We start from the raw sequence: 22,825 nt of genomic DNA, 5'->3' as shown, positions 1-22,825 counted from the left end.
ACGGGGTGGAGGGGGAGCCTGGCACAGAGACGGAATGGTGATCCAGTGTGGCCGGTGTGGGACAGCCAGATTGAGAGGCAAGCTGAGAAGGAGGAGATGGGAGCCATGGAAAGTGCTGGAGCAGGGGTGTGGCCTGGCCTGGTGGCCGAGCCCGGGAAGGCTGGCTTGGAGGGAGGCTGCTAGGGGGAATGGTTGAGCTCCAGCCCCCTGCGCTTTGCAGCATTTCCTCAATTTCCTGAAGTTGTCTGAGAGTTTTCAAGCAGGAAGGTGGTCATCTTGGTGACCACGGCGGGCGTGACGTGGCCACAGTAGATGTCAGTGGAGTCACTTGCCTGAGCCCTCCGTCTGTGAGGACCCTCAGAGGCTCCTAACTCCCCGCCTGTCTGAGGAAGGGTGACCAGCCAGGTGCTCGGCTGAGCCCTAGGAGCCCAGGTTCCTGTGTCCCTTGACCCTCAGGGATGCGCCTCCTGTGTGCCCGGGCCACGCACCTGCATCCACCGGTCATTCGTGCTCTCCTCCTTGGCACAGACCCTCAGCCTGCACCTGGCTTTCTTGGCCAGAGCAGCCACTGACTTCAGGAAATCCTCATTTGCAAATAACCTAAAAAGAACAGAAAAAACAACCTACTTAGTGCCCTTGATTCAGCAGCCAGTGGCCTTGGCTGGCCTTGAGGGGGCAAGCTGGACCCCCTGGGGTGTCTCTAGGGATGGAGCAGGACCTCAGGGCTGGATGGAGGAGGGGAGGGGCACGGTGGGTGCTCCAAGGCACCTGGAGCCTGGACAGAGACCGCAGCTCACCCTGTGTCTCTGCTCTTAGCAAGCATAGCTCGCTAAACTCTGGTAACAACCCAGGAGGGGAGCTAGTGGGCAGCCTTCCACCGAGGAGGAGACAGAATGAGGAGGTCAGAGCTCAAGGTCACGCCATCTGGATTCGAACCCAGGCCTTGCTGGCTTCCAGCCTGCGTCCTGACCATGGGGTTACATTCTCACCCCTTCTGCCCCAAAGCAATGGGAAGAGGAGAGGGGAAGGTCCCCCTGTGACCCCGCATGGTTAGCAGGCGCTCTCAGACTGCAGGAGGGACGCCGAGCCTCCCCCGGCAACTTGTGAAAACACAGCTGGGCCCCGTCCCATCCCCAGAGTCGAGACCCAGCGGTTCAGAGGCTGGCCCAGAACGTGCATTTTAAATGAGTGCCCAGGGGTTTCTGGCGCAGAAGGCTCACAGGCTGCCCTCTGAGGGGACAAATTATTGCATATCACAATTATTATGTGCAGCAAGGAGACACTGAGGGAAATGAGCCCTGGGAAGCGAGTGTCTGGGGAAGCCAGGCCCTCCACATAGAAGTCTGTGCTGTGATGGCCGCCCTGGGGCTCCAGGGGGTGAGAGGGGTGCCGTGGCCCCAGGATCATGCCGTACCTGGAGGGCTGTTTGTCTGCTGGGAGAGAGCAGGGGAGGCTCAGGTCTGCGTCCCTACTTCTGAGACCTTGTCTTCTTGGTGCGTGATGCCTTCCCAAGGCCGTGGCATCTCACCCCTAAGGATCCCTCACAGCGGGATCTGGCAGGAGCCTCCCCTTAGGAGGAAGGGACTAAAGGCCCCGCCCTCGCCCTCCTAATGGAGGTCCAGGAATGGAGTGATGAGGGTGCCTGAGTCATTCACAACTTTGCAGAAAGTCCAATATACATTATAGTTCATTCATTCATTCATCCATCCATTCACTCCCTATCACCTGCTCTCAGCTGACACCTGGAAAGACCACGGTGACAGTCACTGTCCTGATCCCCAGGGAGTGCACAATCTCCTGGGTAAGTAGGGAGGAGCAAAGACAGTAAAAATTACAGATAGTAGTAAGTTCTGGGAGGTCAGGGAAGGCTTCCTGGAGGAGGTGATACCTCCATAGAGGCAAGGAGTTGGTTTGTGGCCAAACCAATGTCAGTCTAATCGCTGAGGTTTGAATGGAAGTCAGATCAAGTTGCGCCTCTGCACAGCCCTCAGATGGCCCCCCACCTCCCACAGACTAGAAGCCACAGTCATTTCCTGCCTCCCTGACCCAGCCCCTTCCCCTCTGGCCTTTCTTCTCCACCCTCATCCCCCCCCCACCTTAACCCTTGCATTATGCACTCCAGCCGAGCCAGCCTCCCTACATTCCTCAAGCCCATGGGCACATCCCACCTCAGGGCCTTTGCACCTGTGGTTCCCTCTGCCAGGAGTGCCATTCCCCTGGGTGTTCCCACACCTCTGTCTGCTCAATGATACCTTCTGGGGGAAGCCTTCCCTGGCCCCCCTTTCCCACACCCCTCGTTCTCTTCCTCTTCGCTGTTGCATCCTTCTGTGTAGCATTTAATGCCGTCTGAGGCACTAGACACTTTACTTAATGATTTTACATATCATTGCTCTCAACCCGCTAAGATGAAAGTGACATGAGGGCAGAGACTTTGTTTTGTTCTTTGCCTAGAACCGAGCCCGACACTCAGTGGCAGGTGCTCGCAAGCCGCTGAGAAGTTACTGATGTCTCTGATCACCAGGTTGTTGGGGAACAAATTATTACATATTACAGTTCTTATGTGCAGTCAGCTTGGATTCAGGAACCTCTGTACACAACAGTCCTGTGTGTGTGTGTGTGTGCGTGTGTGTGTGTGTGACAGAGACAGACACACAGAGAACAGCTACAACAGTCCTTGGGAGGGAGGTCATTTCCTTCTCAGTGCTCATCCAGCATCAGACATCATCTTGTTTGCTGCATTTTGTCTGTGCCCTTTCTACAAGGCAGTGGGCAGAGATGTCCATCGTGCTTACTGCTGCATCCTCAGTTCTTAGAACCTGGCACAGGGTAGGTGCTCGGGAATTATTCACTGAAGTGTGTGTGAAGGGGCTGAGTCCCATTGGCTGGGGTGGGAAGGGAACACCAAGGTGACGGCCAAGGGCGACTCACCATTGGCTCGAAACACCTGACTTTATCCATCTCAGACTTGGCCACATGGAGCACCAGCTGGTGCTTGCTGAAGTCCCTGGGGGTCTTCGTGCTCAGGGTCACCAAGGACATGTCCTTCAGGTCTGGAATGAGAAGGGCATGGCCTGAGACGCAGGCCCCTGAGACTACGCCCCCCCCCCCCCACCCAAGACCACCCTTCATCACGTCACCTGCTTTATTTTCCTTATGCTCGTTCCAGTATTTAAACAATGTTTTTCATTTTAGAATTAAAGGAATTCAAGGTTTTGGTCCTCTCCCACTAGGATGAACTTAGGATGTAAGCTGGCCAAAGCAGAAATCACATTTATCTTGTTTGTTGCTCTGTTCCCAGCTCCGAGAAGCATCTAGAACAATGCCTAGCACAAGGCAGGTGCTCAATAATTATTTGTGTGGTGAATGAGTGGAAAGGTTTCTCCCCGGGGCCTGCGTGGGAAGTGAGCCAACCTGAATAGTGGCCGGCAAAGGCTTGGGGAGATTGAAGATGGACGAGAGTCAGAGGCTGGACAAGAGTCACGTGGTCAAGGGCACTGGAGTGGGCGGGGTTTGAACCCTGGATCTCTGTGGGCTTGGGGAGGTATTTCAGCTCTCCGTCCCTCTGCTTCCTCGTAAATACACAGGGCTGAGCGCAGAGCCCACACGGAGGGAAGGGTGCAGTCATATGTGTAAAGTGCGTATTATAGCGCCCGGGCTGTTTGGTTATTACTGTGTGCCAGGCAGCGTGTAGAGGCTGCTCCCTGGCATCAGGCCAGGCCAACTCCATGCAGCTTTAAAATGCATCCATTTCTAGGCCATTCTAGCAACTCCCCAGGAAGGCGGCAGCTGCTGCCCTGGCCAAATAATCCTGCCCCCCTCGGCGCCCTCCTCCAGTGCAGGTCTTCCACCCTGGCCATGCCTCAGAGGTGTGCCAGCAGGGACCCTGCGCCCAACTTGTGCCCCTAAACCTGCCCTGGTGTTGGGATGCCTGGGTTCAAATCCTGAGCCTGTGACTTACTAGCTGTGTGACCCAGAGCAAATTGCTTAACTTCCCCATACCTCAGTTTTTCCATCTGTAAAGTGGGGGTGAGGACCATACATACTTCTGAAACTTGAGCTGAAGGATCAAATGAGTTAAGAATTCTGAACTGGTCTGAGCAGTGCCCAGCCTATGGCAGGGGCTCAGGGCTGCTCTGGCATGAATTTGGGGCTCTAGTCAGGCTTTCATTTTGAATTATTTTGGGCCCCAGGTTTGACCCAAGAGCAGAAGTTTGGGCTGGTTAACGGGCTGGGGATGGAAATTGGGCCCTGGAGGAGGCATTGGGAGACTGAGCGTTGCTCCCAGCTCTTCCCTGGCTGCTGTGTGACCTTGGGCAAGTTACTTGCCCTCTCAGGACCCCTGTCCATTCCTTCACCTACATAACAGTCATGCTAAAAAGAACATGCTTCCAATAACCCTGGTTTCTGAGGTTGTTACAAGGCTCAGGACAAAAGGCTTCACAAAAAGGCAATGCTCTATTCCCATTGGTTCTTGGGGGGTCTTTACCTTTGCTGTCAAGCTGGTCATCCTTGCAGTCCACAGTGGAAGATTTGGGATTGTCTCTGTCACAGTTCACTAGCAGGATGGCGCCCTGTCCATGAGGGCCCCAGGTCCAGGTCCTCTGTGGACACCCAGCAGAGATGGGGCACACTTAGGAACCTGTGTATGTCCCTCCAACTCCTGGGAAAGCCCAGCCACCTTGCCCTAGCACCTCGATAGCCTTTTGTGATTTACACATTTTGTTCCCACATCAGGTAATGTTTTGGTCCCAAGAGTGGATTTTTGCCTGCCCCAAAAGTCATAAACAAATTCCACTCATCCACTTAAAAAAAGGAGTCCAAGACAGTAAAATTGATTTCAACAGCTTTTAAAAACTGTTGGATTAGCAAACCAAACTGCACTAAATATTTGTGTCTAGACTCAAATCTAAATAGCTCCTCTTCTGAGAACTCTTAATTACTCCTTCACCAAAGTGTGGGCACTATTCTTAGCAGTTGGTTACTGTCTGCCCAAAGATGAAAGCAAATGGAGCAGCCCCTCCCAGCAGGAATCTAATAGTGATGACATCTTCTGTTTGTAGGAGAGCATTCTCCCCCAGGGAATGACTGTGTTTTGGGAGGGACCCAAGGATGAATTCCACTCCCAGAGCTGTAATTCTTCCCCCCACTTTTGACTGACCCCACAAAGGGATATTAATTTTTGACAGGTCATATCATCTTAAAGTGCACACCAGCATATGGAGAATTCCCTGGCGGTCCAGTTAGGACTCGGTGCTTTCACGGCAGGGGGCACGGGTTCGATCCCTGGCTGGGGAAATACTATCCGGCAAGCCACACAGTGTGGCCAAAATAATAAATAAATAAATAAAATACAGTGCACACCAGCACAAAAATGTGCAGGCAGCTTTGGGGTTTCAGGGACACCCTGAGGTTTATCCATGGACCCCAGTTAAGACGATTCATCACCTGTGTACGACATCACCCTATATTTCTGCAACATACATTCCCTCCCCCCACCTGGCTCCTTCCCTCCTCTATCCCCTGCCTCTTTTCTTTATTATTCATCTCATGTGAACCTCTCCCACCAGTAGCTAAAGTCTAGTATAGGGGATTTTTTTTTTTTTTTTTTTTTTTTTTTTGTCTGCGCTTTGCGCTTGCGGGATCGTATTTCCCCGACCAGGAATCGAACCCGTGCCCCCTGCAGTGAAAGTGTGGAGGCCTAACCATTGGACCGCCATGGAATTCCCCATAGTATAGGGAATTTTTGAGCCAGAGTTGAGACCTGCCTGCAAATTTTCTCTCTGCTGTGCATGAACTGGGTGAGTCTAGTTTCCAGTTTGTGGGACAACACATTCTCTGAACCCACAGTCATGAAAATCTAGTTTTGTAGAATAGATGGGACCTATGTAAACCAAAACGGTAATGGTATTCGTGATTTTAATTTTCTTTTTTTTCCTGTTCTTCTTAAATTTGTTTCGTTTACTATTAACATGGATACATGAGACAGACCGCTGTTCACCTCATCACCACCAGGGGGCGCGCTAGGAGAAGCCAGTGGAGTTACGGGAGCATTTGGGGCGCCGGACAAGATCGAGCCATACCTTGTCCTTCCTGCCTCCAGTGGACTTCATTTTGCCAGTGCGAGTGAAGTCCGCGCTCAAGGAGATTTCTGAAATCACGGGGAGTAAGAGGAGAGGGATAGTGAGGGTGCAAGATGGGAGCACTCAGTCTGGCCCCAGGAGACCTATCTGCACAAAGGCTTCTTTCTCACTGGTTCAGAGGAGACACAGCTTCTAAGACACCCCCATGTCTCCCAAGAAGAAGTCTGGCTGCAATTCTGACAGCAGAGCCGGGGCTTCTAACCACACACATTCTCCTCTCATGGAGGACCTGCCACAGCTGTAATGCCAACCAGACCCTGCATGTCTGGCCATCCGCAGGGGTCTCAGAAAGAGTTCCCGGCCACCCCGATGGATGTATGGTACGAAGCCCCTGAAAGGACACCTTGCCAGGCTCTCAAAGGCCTCTGGCCCCAACTCCAGCCCCAGTGACTTTGGGGTAGGGGACATAGTGGTTATTCCAACCCCACCTGGCTCTTCGTTCTGTGTACCGTGACTGCACTGGGGACAAATCACAGCCCCAAACATACCCTGCTCTGTCCAAATGGCATGGCTGAGAAAGCATATGTTCGCTTCTGAATCCTTCCCCTCTCATCAGAGCGCATGACTCTACGGTCGTTCCAATGACATTGTGTAGCGACCCCGTGAGCTCACAGAATGAGATTGACCTAGATGACATTTTAAACATATCCATAGCCATGTATTGATGTTGGGCCATAGAGCATAGCGCTTGGTGGCCAGAACTTCCTGGCTCCTTTGCTAACCAGCTGTGGAATCTTGGGCAAGTCCCTTTACCTCTTGTACCTCAGTTTCTTCATCTGTAAAATGTGGTAATGATAGTGCCAATTTCATTGGATTGTTGTAAGGGTTAAATGCAAAGTCTTGGCACCCTGCCTGGCATAGAGTAAGTGCTATATAATAATAACAACAACGATAATAAGTATTATTATGAAAATGTGTATTAATGAAATAAATGAATGAAATTCATTAATGAAAAGAAACCTGGAGCTTTCACATGCTGTTCATATATTTAATGTATGTTTAAATAGTAATAATAATATTATGATACTATTGTCCCAGATGAGGTCAAGTTAAAAATGTACTTTATTTAAAGAAGAATACTAAATAAATACGAGTACAAGCAGATCACTGATGTGGCAAAAATGGTGAAGATGGGATGTAAATAATGGAATTTGGGGAACACTGGTCTATATTATTGCGTAAAACAGTCTCAATGGGCTTCCCTGGTGGCACAGTGGTTGAGAGTCTGCCTGCCGATGCAGGGGACACGGGTTTGTGCCCTGGTCCGGGAAGATCCCACAGGCCGCGGAGCGGCTGGGCCCGTGAGCCATGGCCGTTGAGCCTGCGCGTCCGGAGCCTGTGCTCCGCAATGGGAGAGGCCACAACAGTGAGAGGCCCGCGTACCGCAAAAAACAACAACAACAACAACAAAAAGCAGTCTCATCATCTACTTTTTCTCATAAATATTTGAGGTTTCAAAAAGGTATAGAGACTCGTATGTTGAAAATCCACGTACCACTTCCTAAGCTGAGAAATAAAATATTGAGACGTAATTGAAGCTTCCTGCAAACGCCCTCTCTCCCCAGCTCTATTCTGGGTTCACTGACTGGGGAAGGAATACTTATGAACTACCAGATGCATGACTGGCTAGAAATTATCCTTTTCTCTGCTCAGTCTAAAGTAAGCTTCAGGGTGTAGTTTCTCCTGGAGAGATGCCTTGCATGGGTGTGTGTGTGGAGGGAGAGGGGTGGTGCTCCAAGGTCCCTGGCGTCACTTACCGACCCCAGGGATGTAGAGCAGGACTTCAACTGGAGTGGTCTCGGGTCCATAGTATGAAATCTGAACCTATAGGACAGAAGCCAACCACTAATGATTTCCCTTAGTCATTCAACAAACACTAACTGGCCTGCTATGTGCCAGCTCAGAGCAGGGTGCTGAGGAGACAAGGATCAGGCTCCCAGCCTGTTAGGAACACCCCAGCTGGTGGGAGCGGAAGGGGAGCAAAACACTCAGGTGACTATGATGTACAGAAGAGGGTGCTTTGGGAGACCAGGGAGGCAGCGGCTTCCTCTGCCTGTATGGTGTCAGGAGTTCAGCAGATGGGGATGTGGTGGAAGAGGCATTGGAGGGAGAGTGGCAGCACCAACTCCCACTGCCCAAGGTTAAAAATCCAGGAAGAACCCATCTGATTGGCCCCGCCTGGCCAGAGGAGGGCAGAGTGTCAGGAACCACACTTCTAAGCAAGATGACGGAGGGGAGTTCCCCAAAGCAAAACCAAAGAGCTGCCACCAGAGGAAGGGGAGCTCCTGAGGGTCGCACTGAGGTGTCTCGACCTCTCCTGCAGATAGTAGGAATCCAGGGAAGTGTCACATCCACTGTCACCTTGCATCTGGACCACAGCATCAGCCTCCTGACTGGTTGCCCTGCCCCCAGTCTGCTGCCTAGATCTAATTGACTCACTACACTGCAGCCAGTGGGTCTTTCTAACATACATATGTGGTCTTGTTACTCATGGATGAAAGGTTGTCATTGGCTTCCTGTTGTCCTAAGAGAATGAGGTCTCTGATGCCAAATTCTCTAATACTGGCTCCCTCTCTCCCTCACCTTCCCTCCTACCTTCCTTTCTTTCCATACAGCTCTTCCTCAGCTTCCCCGACACACATCTCACCCTCTTATCCAGAGTGTGCACACAGGCCACATCCCCTGTGTAGAGCTCTCGCTTCTCTTTTCCTCTCTTAAGCAGGTCATTGATACCATCCATCAGCTTGCCACTTCTCCCAGGAAGCTTCTTCTGATTGCACCCTTGCTGACCGGCTTTGATGTCCAAGGTCTGTATTCTTACAGCAGGCAACAACTCTGCCCCAGGAAGTATCCTGCTTGGCCTGTCCTGCTGGGAACAAGAGGTTGTTGTCCCAGATCCCTGTGGGAATCCTGGAGGGTCCTGTTGAGTCCATCTATAGTCAATGCGGCTACAGCGGGTTGAATGGTGATGCCCCAAAAGATACGTCCACGACCTAATCCCTGGATCCTGTGAATGTGACCCTATTTGGAAAAAAAGATCTTTGCAGATGTAATCAAGGATCTTGAAGTGAGATCATCCTGTATTGTCCAGACAGGTCTTAAATTCAATGACAAGTGTCCTTATAAGAGCGAGGCAGAGGGAGATTTGACAGGTTGAGGAGGAGGTAATGGACCACGGAGGCAGAGATTGGAGCGATGTGGCCACAAGTCTAGGAATACCAGCTGCCACCAGAAGCTGGGAGAGACAAAGAACTGATTCTCCCCAGAGCCTGCAGAGGGCTGGGGCTCTGGGTCGACTGAGTGGTTGACCTGTTATGACCTGCTGACCTCCTCCTACACATCCCAGCCCACGGCTGTCACACTCACCTTCCGGTCACCTGTGCTATCGCTGGCAGCTCTCATCTTCAGGCTCACCTCCAGCCCAGGGTCCAGGGGCCACTTGGAGGAACCTGTGAGATTCTTCTTGGCTGGAGGGCGGTGGGCAACATCTACGACCACTCCTGGGGAAGCATTGATGCTAAAGGATGTGCAGTCCTTGGGGGCAGAGCTGTGGAAGAGACAGATGGGGAGGACAGGGGGACACGGTGAGGCAGTGCCTGGCCCACTACTGCTCTCCCCACTGTTCTTCCTTTCCCCAACAGTGTGGACACCAGAAGGCAGCCAGACTGACCCTGACCATGGGAGTAAGTACTGGTAGGTTGTCAGGAGGTAGTGAGAAACAGAAAGAAAATCCCCTGACCTGGAGAGGTTACGCTTGAACTAGGAAAAGACACACACACACAGATGTATGCATAGAGTGATGTGTGTACCCGAGGTTTATATTACACAAACACGCACACACAGTGTTGTGCATATATGAAGAATCGCACGAACAGTACAAACAGGACTCTGAAGGACCTTCCCTTACAAAACAGCTGGATCATGGTTAGAATATACTTTTGTATTTATTTATTTATTTATTTTTGGCTGTGTTGGGTCTTCATTTCTGTGCGAGGGCTTTCTCTAGTTGCGACAAGCGGGGTCCACTCTTCATTGCGGTGCGCGGGCCTCTCACTATTGTGGCCTCTCGTTGGGGAGCACAGGCTCCAGACGTGCAGACTCAGTAGGTGTGGCTCACGGGCCTAGTTGCTCCGCGGCATGTGGGATCCTCCCAGGCCAGGGCTCGAACCCGTGTCCCCTGCATTGGCAGGCAGATTCTCAACCACTGTGCCACCAGGGAAGCCCTAGAATATACTTTTCAAAGCATTGCTGAGATGTGAAAAGTAAGGGAAATTGCCAAGAATTCCCTTCTCTGTATACACACACACATACACACACACAGACACACACAGACACACACACAGACACACACAGGCACACACACATACACACACACAGACACATACACACACAGACACACACACAGACACACACACAGACACATACACACACACACATACTCACACATACACACACACACACACACACAGACACACACAGACACACACACAGACACACACAGACACATACACATACAGACACACACAGACACACACACATACACACACAGACACACACACAGAGACACATACACACAGACACACACACAGACACATACACACACAGACACACACACATACACACACAGACACATACACACACAGACACACACACAGACACACACACATCTCACTGTGGTTAAGAATACCAAAGACATGGGGCTTCCCTGGTGGCGCAGTGGTTGAGAGTCTGCCTGCCGATGCAGGGGACACGGGTTCGTGCCCCGGTCTGGGAAGATCCCACGTGCTGCAGAGCGGCTAGGCCCGTGAGCCATGCCCGCTGAGCCTGCGCGTCCGGAGCCTGTGCTCCGCAATGGGAGAGGCCACAGCAGTGAGAGGCCTGCGTACCGCATAAAAAAAAAAAAAAAAAAGAATACCAAAGACAAACAGATCTTAAAGGTATCCAGAAAGAAGAAAAGTCAGGTCACCTATAAAAGAATAATAATTATCAATAGAGTGAAAGTAGGCTTCACAACAGCAGTAATGAAATCCAGAAGAGAGTTGAGTAATATCTTCAAAGTATCTTGAAAACATAACTATTAACGTAGACTTGTGTACATAGAAAATTATATTTTAATAAAAACATTTTCAGATGAAGAAAAACTGATGTTTTAAAACCAACACACTTTCACTAAAGCAACTTCTAAAGACATTCTTTAAGAAGAAGATACCTAATGTCAGAATCATCTGGATTCAATACAAATGGTGAACAAATAACATGGTAAATATTTTGGTAAATCTAAAAAATATTGTCTGTATAAAAAAAAGTTTATAAAAATATCAAAATTGTGAGATTAAAAAAAAGAGCAGAATGTAAACTGGGAGAGGTACTGAGAGTTAAAGTGGTATGAGGTCTTCAACTGAAGAGAGAATTAAGATAGTGTTGAATTCTAGAAATGTAAAAGTATTCACCAAAAGAATAGAAATGGAGTTTATAAATTTCTATACATGGAGAAAATGCAATAATTTTTTAAAAGAATGAATAATTCCATTCAAAACGGCGATAACAGAGAAAAAGGCAACATAGAAAAAAATAGACAACCAAAAACTAAAAAGCAAATGGTAAAAGCAAACTAAAATATATAAATGATCAAAATAAATATAAATAATGTTACTAGTTAAAAGAGAGTTTGGGACTAGATAAAGAAATAAAATCCAGCTCCATGCTATTTATAAGAGGTGAACCTAAAATGCAAGGATCCAGGAAAGATGAAGTTTTAAAAAAAAAGGAAAAAAGATACATTAAGCCAATATTAGTCAGGAGAGAGCTGGGATGGATATATTAATATCAGACAAAATTAATTTTTAGGCAAAAACCACACTATTAGCATATAATTTACATTAGGAAGAAATACTGTAAAATACCTAGGATAAACCTAACAAAAGATGTGTAAGGTTTTTATGGAGAAAAATGATCAAACCTTATTGAAATCCATTAGAGAAGACCCAAATTAGAAGAAAGAAATACCATGAACATGGTTAGGAAGGCCTAATATCATCATGGTATGAATTCTCTCCAAATAGATTCATATGGTCAGAGAAATTCCAGGGTTTTACTTGAACTTGACAAGTTGATTCCAAGGTTTACTTGGAAAACCAAGGGGCTAAGATAGTCAAAGTACCTTGTAAGAAAAAGAAGCAAAAGGTGAGGGACTTGCTCTACCACGTATGACTTACTGTAAAGTCATGGATTGCATTGTAATGGCTTAGGTAAAGAAAATGACAGATGCAACTTAAGAGAGATTCTCCTTGATCTATGACAGAGGTGGTCTTGCAAATAACTGGAGAAAGTGAAGATTGTGTAATAAATGGTGCTGGGACAATTGCTTATCCATATGGAAAATGAATACATTGAATAAATAATTAAATTGATCCCATCCTCACATCATATACTAAAGACTTAAGAAAGACAGAATTTTGCATCTTTTTTTTAAAAAAATAGCTCATTTTCTAGAGAAGTTTTAGGTTCACAGCAAAATTGAGACGAAGTTACAGAGATTTCCATATATCTCCTGCCCCAACTGCTGTATAGCCTCCCCTATTATCAACCTCTTCCCCCAGAGTGGTACATTCATTAGAATTGATGACCCTACATTGACACATAATTATCACCCAAAGTCCACAGTCTACATTAGGGTTCCCTCTTGGTGTTGTACATTCTGTGGATTTGGACAAATGTGTAATGACATATATCCACCATTATAGTACCATATCAAGTAGTTTCACTGCCATAAAAATCCTCTGTGCTGCATCTAAAGATGAGTTGGCTATATCTATGCACAGTTTCTGGTCTCTATTCTATTCCATGTTTCATTTGTCTATTCCTTTGCTAATACCACATTGTTTTGATTACTGTAGCTTTACAGTTAAGTCTTTTTCTAAAAATAATTTTTATTTGGGTATAGTTGATTTACTTTACAGTAAGTCTTGAAGTCAGGTAGTGTCGGTCCTCCAACTTTGTTCTTCTTCAATATTCTGTTGGCTATTCTGGGGCTTTTTGTTTGTTTTGTTTTGTTTTCTTTGTGTCTCCATATAAACTTTAGAATCAGTTTGTTGATATCCACAAAATAACTTGATGGGATTTTGATTGGGATTGCCCTGAATCTACAATCAAGTTGGGAAGAACTGACAATATTGAGTTTTCCTACCCGTGAGCATGAAATAGCTCTCCATTTTTTTACTTCTTCTTTAATATCTTTCATCAGCGTTTTGAAGTTTCTCTTGTACAGACTTTATACATATTTTGTTAGATTTATACCTAAGTATTTAATTTGGGAGGGGTCAAATGTAAATGGCATTGTGTTTTTAATTTCAAATTCCATTTGTTCATTGTTGGTATACAGGAAAGCAATTGACTGTGTCCTGCAACATTGCTATAGTTGCTTATTAGTTCCAGAAGTTTTTTTGTCAGTTCTTTGAGTTTTTCTACATAGATCATCATGTCATAGGTGAACAAAAAAAGTTTATTTCTTCTCAGTAGGTATCCCTTTTATTTCCTTTTCTAGTCTTAACCATTAGCTAGGACTTTCCATATTGTGTTGAAAAACAGTGGGGAGAGGGAACACATTTGCCTTGTTCTTGACTTTAGTGGAAAACTTCAAGCTTCTCACCATTAAGTGTGATATGAGCTGTAAGTCTTTTGTAGATATTCTTTTTTTTTTTTTTTTTTTTTTTTTTGTGGTACACGGGCCTCTCACTGCTGTGGCCTCTCCCGTTGCGGAGCACAGGCTCCAGACGCGCAGGCTCAGCGGCCATGGCTCACGGGCCCAGCCGCTCTGCAGCATGTGGGATCTTCCCGGACCGGGGCACGAACCCGTGTCCCCTGCATCGGCAGGAGGACTCTCAACCACTGCGCCACCAGGGAAGCCCTTGTAGATATTCTTTATCAAGTTGAAGAAGATCTCCTCTATGCTTAGTTTACTGAGACTTTTTATCATGAATGAGCATTTGTATCTTTCAAAAGTTGTTGGAGACATCTTAATGCCCGCAATTAAATAAGACACAAAATCCATAAACAAGAAAGAAAAGATTGATAAATTCAACTAGATGAAAATAAATAACTTCTGTTCATCAAAAGACTCTCTACAGTGAAAAAGCAAGCATAATCTGAGAAGAAGATATTCACAGCATAAAACCTACAAAGCCTTGGCATCCGTAATATTTAAAGAGCTTAGGCTACTCCACATGAAAAAGACAAACAACTCAGTAGAAAAAAAAAGCCCAGGGCAAAAGATGCAAACAGGCCTTCACAGAAATTGAAACCCAAGTGGATGATAAACATCTAAAGAGGAGCTCCACCTCACTAATAAGTAAGGAAATGAAATATTAAAGCCTTGAGACAGGGTTTTCCACCTATTTGATTGGTAAAAAACATCGTAGACTATATGGTTCAACGGCAACTTTAACACACCGCTCATGGGAGTGTCAAGTTAAGCACTTTGTAAAAGAACTTGCTGTTATCTTGTAAAGTCAAACATTAGCCCACCCCAAACCCAGCAATTCCACTCTTGGAGAATCTTTTGCACACGTACACCAGGAGACACGTTCAAGGATGTTCAGAGCAGCCCTTTCTGTGACAGTGAATGACCCACAGTGAAATCCTCACAGACAGAAGGGCTGATAAATTGGGGCAGATTCAAACCATAGTGGAAACAACTGAGAGAGGCGGCCCTCACTCCACAATGTCACAAGACGTGGATTTTATGATTACACTTTTCATTTTTGTTTTTGTAATAAAGTTCTTTGTCTCCATATCAAAAGCTGTAGGTATCCCTTATAGAGAATTAGGGAAATACGGGAAAAGTACGTGGCGGGCAGGCTTCTGAGATGTCTCCAATGATCCCCACCTCTGGTGTTCATGCCCTTGTGTAACTCCCTGCCCCTGAGTGTAGGAAGTCTCCCCAGAGACTTCCTTTCAACCAATGGAAAATGGCAAAAGTGATGGGCTGTTACAAAAGACCTCTTCCCCCACCTCTTTCTCTCTCCTCTCTCTCTCTCTCTCTCTCTCTCACCTTTGCTCACCTTGATGAAGCCAGCTGCCATGCTGTGAGCTATGGAGAGGCCCACATGGCAGGGAACTGGGGGAGGCTTCCTGCCAGCCACGTGAAGGGAACTGAGGCTCTCAGTCCACAAGCCCATGAGGAGCACAATTCTCCACATGACTGAGCTTGGACGCAGGGCTGCCCTGGTCAAGCCTCAAGGTGACTTTAGTCCCTCTGACACCTTCATTGCAGCCTTTGAGCCCCCAGGGCAGAGGGCCCAACTAAGCCACACTGGATCCTGACCCACAGAAACTGTGAGATCATAAACGCTATTGTTTTGAGCCAGCATGTTTTGGGGCAACTTGTTACATGGTGATAGATAGCCAATACAGGATCAGTCCTTGACAAAGACACCATTCCACTTCTGCTAAACTCTAACAGCAGGCGTCCCTGTGTGCTCCCTGGTGCAGGCACTGGCTTTCCTACCTGCCCCCAACTGCTCCCAGCACAATAGTGGCCGGGTAGCAGGATGGCTGGGTCGTCGTCCCTGGGAGGCACTGACTGTCTGGGTCGGGGAGACAGCCAGGGTCAATGTGGAGGAAGTATACAAACTATGCCTGCCACCACATTGAATAGCCCAGGGGCCAGTCTGTCTACACCAGCTGGCTATGGCACGTGCCTGTGGATGTGGTGTCTGCAGCCGGCTGGGGCTCTTTGTGATCAGACACTTGCCTGCAGACTAGCAGGGACGCAGGGGCTCAGCTGCCCATGGGAAACCTCTCCCAGGCCAGCCCGGTAACAGCAGGCAGCCTCAAAGGGCTGGAGAGTGGCGATGGGCTTGGGCCACTTCTGACAGGCTGTGTGACCTTGGCCTAGGCACTGACCCTCTCTGGTCTCAGTTTCTTTCTCTGTAAAATGGGAATAATGTTTACTCCGATGATGCTTTCTACGATGTTGTGCAGACTGAAGGGCCCATGTGTGGTGCTCGCCCCTCTTCAGTAGCTAGGTAATGATATCAGAAATGAAGGGACATGATGGTAACAGTAATAATAAGGAATGCGTGGCCCTTGCTGGAGGACAGTTCACGTCCAAGGGATGGTACAGCAGACCCAGTGCCCCTCTGCTCAAGTGCCTCAGTTGACCCTACGCCTTCCTCGCCCTGGTTTCTCTACCAAAGCCCGGAGGCTCCTTCTCTGCTCCATGCGCAGCTGTTTGCCTTCAGGCTCACAAAGCCGGGGTGGGAAGCCAGGCGTCCCCAGCCACCCAGGTGCCGTGGCAGGAGGATGGGGATGGGAGAGGGACACGCCATGCGTCTGTTACAACAGGAGAACGAGCAAGCGGCTCAAAGAACAAGGGGGAGACAGAGACTTGGAGACAGAGACAGTGGGGGACAAAGCGGGACACAGGACCTGCCTGCGGGGCGGTTCCCCTCGGCTCGCTCCGCCTGGCATGGCTTCCTCTCCAGAACCGAGAGGAGGGCGTGGACAGATGGATCTGCCACCTGCTGGGGCTCTACAGCCATCCCATCCTCTCTGCCAGATGGGAAGCCAAGGCTCAGAGAGGTGAGGCCCTGCTGGGAAGTGGCACCACCGGGATTTGATTTAGGATGTTTTCCAGACCCTCTCAGGTCCTAAACAAAGGACTATCATAAACACACAAGGGTTTTTACTGTGTTGGGGGCTGGGGGACCCGTGTGTGCTATTATAAGATAACCCAGAGCTGAATCTTCTAGTCACTTCCAATAGCCTCCATAGAGGGAGCACCAAGAACTTGAGCCCCAGACAAATGACATCATTCCTTCAGCTCCTGCGTCTAACATTTCCTTACAACGACCACCAGATGGGCAGCGGCGTCTGCAACATTGTCACTTTCAACAACACATGCAATCCTTACGGAAAAGGGGGACCACTCTGCCAGACTCTTGGCATGCGTTGTATAATGTAATCCTCACTGCAACTCAGCAGGGTGGGTGTTAATGTCCCCATTTTACAGATGAGTAAACTGAGGCTCAGAGACACTAACAATCTTGCCCTGCTCCCCACCGTCACACTGAGTGGTTTCCTGTTGAGAAGGAGGCGCCAGAGGAAAAGGAGTACCCCAGTGATTGCAGCTCCAGAGTGCCCACGGTCCTCCGTGGTCGCCACCTCCTGGAACGCACCCCCCACCCTTTCTGGATCTCTCAAGCCCTCTGGAAGCTCTGGAAGCTCTACCAGCCAGGCAGCAGTGCCTAGCAAGGCCAGACCCACAGCACTGGGAGGCAGCGTGTGCTGGGGAAGCAGGGGGAGTTTGGGGGTCAGAATGTCCTGGGTTCAAATCAAAGGAAGCCCCTTCTTCTCTATTTTTAATTTTTTATTTCCTTGACACATTTCTCAAGGGACTCCAGGCCACTTATAATAAGGAAATATTCAACAAGCAGGTGACTAAAAAGTAGAGAAACATAAAGACATCAAAGCAGGAAAAATCTCGGACCTAAAGGCCACGGGAAAGGACAAACATATCTATGACCATGAGGATCGAACTAGCACCTGTGGTTAAGCTCAGAGTTAGGATCTGAGCTTCCCAGCAGCCCATGCAAGAAGGGAACCAGAGTTAGGCATCTGATTCTCATTACTGGAAGGAAGGCAACATGCCAAATGATTCCTGCCACACACAGACCTTTGTAAAAGGGTGTGGAGGAGTCAGGGTCCTCGACGACCTTGTAGCAGCAAAAACCTGATGAGAGACCGCCTGGGGCAGGGCCTCTGCTTACTCATCTGTAGAATGTGAGGACTGCTTGCTTTTTGGGTTCTCTGAGGACTAGGCCAGCCCCTGGCAGGCCGTAAGCACCCAACCAAAATTCATTTCTTTACTTTCTATTCCCACTCACTCCCCACAGGATTAGTGCCTTACTATAGTTATTGGTTCCTTATTATCTAGCTATTTAATCCTCATGCCTACTTTATATGGGCACAAGTATCCCTATTATGTGTCCAGCTCAGTGGTAGATTCTGGAGATATAGCAGTGAATGAGCAGATGTGGACCCTGCCTTTAGGGAGCTCACAGATCAGCAAAGAAGCCAGGCAAACAGACAATGGCAACCTGACAGGGTAAGTACGATTATAAGGACATAATAATACTTATTATTATAAGTATTATTTTTATTTATTAGTTAATACTTATTATTATAAGGGCATAATAATACTTACCCTGGCAGGGTAAGTACGATTATAAGGGCATAATAATAATAATCGGCATATAATAATAATAAGTATAATGGCTTCCATTTTTTAGCCCTTAATCTGAGCTGAGTACTATACATGACAAGAACAGCATGAGAAAGGAAACCTATAGACTCAGCAATGAACCCAGAAACAAAAATATTCTAAGTAAAACGCTTAGCAAACTGCATTCGAAAAGGATACAATATCAGATTATACAATACCAGGTTAAATTAAATGGATCCCAGGAATGCAAGCTTCATCTCAGAAAATCAGTTCAATAGATTAACAGGTCAAAGAAAAAAAATTACGGAATTTTCTCCATAAATCAGAAAATAACAGTTGATAAAACTTCCATTTATGATTTTAAAATAAAAAACTAAGAATAGGGCTTCCCTGGTGGCGCAGTGGTTGAGAATCCGCCTGCCGATGCAGGGGACATGGGTTCGTGCCCCAGTCCGGGAAGATCCCACGTGCCGCAGAGCAGCTAAGCCTGTGAGCCATGGCCGCTGAGCCTGCGCGTCCGGAGCCTGTGCTCCGCAACGGGAGAGGCCACAACAGTGAGAGGCCCACATACCGCAAAAAAAAAAAAAAAAAAAGAGAGAATAAGTAAGTATAATGACTGAGCTGTCCAGGAGCCTCTTCGGTCATGTTACTCACATGAAAACTCCTTTCTGAATGATTCCCTGCCTAGCCCTGCTCAGGTCCCTGCTCGCCCGAGCCCTGGAAACTGCCCAGGACAGCTATAATTTCTGCGATTAAGGTAATTAAGATGTTCCAATTGTTATAATTAACACTGAGATGCTGTTTCTCAAGATGCTGAGACTCATTTAAAGACCCAAGACAAGTTCAAAAAAGAAACTATGGAACTAACTTTACTGCTGGCCTTAAACCCTTCAAAGAAGCTCTGCTTCAGGGAGTTATCAATCGCGCTTCGTTTGCATCCACTGGTTCATGACACACACATCAGATGAGCACCCACACCGACAGTGCTCACCCTCGGCTTTCCAAGCATGCGTTCCTTTCTAGGAACTCCAAGGGGGACTCCTGCGCCCTGACATCCTGTCAGCAACCATCCCAAATCCTTGCTACCCAACCAGGAGACCCAGGACAGGTGCCCAGAACTGATGGGACGGACTTGGGGGAATAGAGTCCAGCGCCTCTCCCACCCTGAGCCTCATGAAAACGTGCCCAATGTTTGTTTCAGCTTCAGATCGTAAGGGAGTGGCCACTGACACATCGCAGTGGGCAAACGGGAGACACCACTGCCCACCCCCAGTGGGCAGCAAGTGCTTACACTTGTGGTCTTAATGAAGGCTTTGCTGTCACCTGACTTCTTATGTGTCCGGCTTCTCTTTTTTTTTTTTTTGGCTGCATGGGGTCTTAGCTGCCGCACTCGGGATCTTCACCGGGGCACGCAGGATCTTTCACTGCAGTGCGCGGGCTTCTCTCTAGTTGTGGCACGTGGGTTTTCTCTCTCTGGTTGTGGTGCACAGGCTCCAGAGCGCATGGGCTCTGTAGTACGCGGCACGCGTGCTCTCTCGCTGAGGAGCGCGATCTCAGTAGCTGCAACGTGCGGACTTTGTTGCCCTGCGGCATGTGGGATCTTAGTTCCCTGACCAGGGATCGAACCCGTGTCCCCTGCATTGGAAGGCGGATTCTTTACCACTGGACCACCGGGAAAGTCCTTGTCCGGCTTATCTTAAAAAACTATTTATCATCAGAAAAAAGCAGGCAAGATTGTTGGTGGGAATGTAAATTTATATAGCCACTATGGAGAACAGTATGGACGTTTATTAAAAAACTAAAAATAAAACTACCATATGACCCAGCAATCCCACTACAGGGCATATACCCTGAGAAAACCATAATTCAAAAAGACACATGTACCCGAATCTTCATTGCAGCACTATTTACAATAGCCAAGATGTGGAAACAATCCAAATGTCATCAATCGACATATGAATGGATAAAGAAGATGTGGTACATATATACAGTGGAATATTACTCAGCCATAAAAAGGAACGAAATCGGATCATTTGTAGAGACGTGGATGGACCTAGAGACTGTCATACAGAGTGAAGTAAGTCAGAAAGAGAAAAACAAATATCGTATCTTAATGCATATATGTGGAATCTAGAAAAATGGTAGAAATGAACCTATTTTCAGGGCAGGAAGAGAGACGCAGACGTAGGGAATGGACATGTGGACACGGCGGGGGTAAGGAGAGGGTAGGACGGATTGGGAGATTAGGATTGACATATATGCACTACCATGTGTAAAATAGATAGCTAGTGGGAATTTGTTGTATAGCACAAGGAACTCAGCTCAGTGCTCTGTGGTGACCTAGATGGGTGGCATGGGCGGGGGAGTGGGAGGGAGGTCCAAGAGGGAGGGGATATATGTACACACATAGCTGATTCACTTCGTTGTACAGCAGAAACTAACAGAACATTGTAAAACAACTATACTCCAATAAAAAAAGAAAATTTTAAAAAAAGGAAAAAAGCAGGCAAGAGACTCCTTAGGTGGCAGTGCAGAAAAAACGAGGCTTTGGAGCCAAACAAACCTGTCTTTTTAGCTTACTCGGGTAAGTTACTTCAAGTTACTTTCTCCCTGTCACTTAGCTGCAGTTCGCTGAGTGCCAGGCCCTATGCCAATCACCTACCCGGATCTGTCACACTGCTCACAACACCGCCCTGAGATGGGTACTGTCACTATCCCCATTCTACCAATGAGCAAAGTAAAGTTCAGAGAGGTTAAGCAATCAGCCCGAGGTCACACAGCTGGCGGTGGCAAAGCTAGGATGCACACCCTGGCAGCCCGGCCCCGGAGCCCAGGCTCTGAACTGTGCTACAGTCACTGTCACTTATTGCCTGGGTACATAGTATGTGCTCAACAAATATTCACTGGATTAAATGAAAATATGTTTGAGAGTCCACTCCTGTTTCCTTCCTATCTGCAGAGCTCTTCCTCATGAGCAATGGCAGGGACAGTTTCGCAGATAAATCTCAACCTACTTCCGTGCTGGCACACCAATTGCTCCATGGCCACAAATAGGGAAGCAGAAAAGGCAGAAAGAGACACTTCCCAACACGCTTTCATCAGTCCCCAGGCCCTTCCTGAGGCCCTTTGTCAGCTTCCCTTGCAGAAACCCTTGACTCATTAATCTCTCTCCAGGAAACCCTGCTTACAGTGTCTCTTGCTCAGCGAGCGAGACCCAGAACCACAACATGAATGGGCCTGGGATGGGGTGAGGGATCAGAGAGGAACCTACAGGGGTGGGCCTGTGCCGTCTGGCCACCACTGTGAGAAGAAGCCTGGCTCTGCATCCCTAAGGGTAGGACACGAAGTGAATAGAAATGAGACTTGGGCCGAAAACTGAAGGATGAGCCCGGGCAAGCTTCTCACCATGAACGAGGTTTTTCTCCTTCTCCTCTGGGCTCAGGATGGCTAGGGGTCAACGAGGAATTCCTTCCCCTCTGGGTTCAGGGTGGCTAGGGGTCAATGAGGAATTCCTTCCCCATCGTCTATAACGTGGACCCGACTCTGGAGGTGGCTGCCCAGCCAACGACTACATTTCCCAGAGTCCCCTGCATCCACACGTGGCCACTGAGTTCTCCCTGTTGGACTGTAAACGGAAGTGATGTGAGGCCCTTCCGGCCTGAGGTGGTTCAGATACTGGTGTGCTTTCTCCGCCTTCTCTCTTCTCTTTTCTGGGGGCTCAAGGTCAATCCCCAGAGTGAAGCCAACAGAACCTCCATCAGCCTGGGTCCCTGAGGGACGGTGTGGAGCAGAGCTCCCCCACTCCACCCCAACACGCGTACTTACCATTCAGACCTGAACCACCTTAGACTGTTGGCCTGAGCAGGAGATAAACACAGGCAGTGTCTGACCCATTACTCATTTTATAGTCTATTTGTTAGAGCAGCTGGCCTCCCTGAATGCTTACTTCCTCCCAAACGGCTCCTATCCCTTCTTCCTCCACAGCATCACCATTCTCCCAGTTAATAAAGCTAAACACCTTCTAGGAATGTGTTCTAGAGAGACTCATGGATGTGTACACCAGGACACGTCTCCAAGAACGGTGAGAGCCACATAGTTACAGCAAGTGTAGGAAGAACCCGAGACACTGTGACAGAAAGAGGTATACATGAATCTCATTCACAAAATGGAATACTACACAGCAGTGAAAAGGAACGGATGATGGTGGCCAGCAACACGAACGAATCTCACCAACACAGAGGTGAGTGAAAAAAGCAAGTCACAGGATAACACAACAAATATTGTTCTATGCATATAAATTCTAAAAACAGGCAAAATGCAAGAGTAGGTCGTTCAGATATACTGAGATAGGTGGTAAAATTATAGAGAGAAGCAAAGTCATGATAAACACAAAATTCAGATTAGCGAGACCCCTGGGTGTGGGAGAGGCGTGCGAAGGCTCACCCACAGGACTGCTGAGGGG

At 48.1% G+C, this 22,825-nt stretch overlaps 2 protein-coding genes across 2 annotated transcripts in view; both read right to left on the bottom strand.

The window, feature by feature from the left end:
* The window catches only part of LOC137216131 (protein-arginine deiminase type-3-like), a 65,936-nt gene that overhangs the window by 11,604 nt on the left and 31,507 nt on the right, over window positions 1–22,825 (bottom strand).
* The window catches only part of LOC137212328 (protein-arginine deiminase type-4-like), a 36,926-nt gene that overhangs the window by 9,221 nt on the left and 4,880 nt on the right, over window positions 1–22,825 (bottom strand). Inside the window, exons 3-8 of the mRNA XM_067715602.1 lie at window positions 9,507–9,687; window positions 7,898–7,964; window positions 6,081–6,148; window positions 4,487–4,601; window positions 2,925–3,050; window positions 1,258–1,430 (exon numbers count right to left, since the gene is read on the bottom strand). Coding sequence (XP_067571703.1) covers window positions 1,258–1,430; window positions 2,925–3,050; window positions 4,487–4,601; window positions 6,081–6,148; window positions 7,898–7,964; window positions 9,507–9,687 — 730 coding nt within the window. The remainder of the gene's footprint in view (window positions 1–1,257; window positions 1,431–2,924; window positions 3,051–4,486; window positions 4,602–6,080; window positions 6,149–7,897; window positions 7,965–9,506; window positions 9,688–22,825) is intronic.

The sequence above is a fragment of the Pseudorca crassidens genome, chromosome 2 (genome assembly GCF_039906515.1).
Source record: "Pseudorca crassidens isolate mPseCra1 chromosome 2, mPseCra1.hap1, whole genome shotgun sequence".
Lineage (NCBI taxonomy): Eukaryota > Metazoa > Chordata > Mammalia > Artiodactyla > Delphinidae > Pseudorca > Pseudorca crassidens.
Note: the sequence above shows the minus strand (reverse complement) of the source record. Positions and strands in the feature narration are given on the sequence as shown.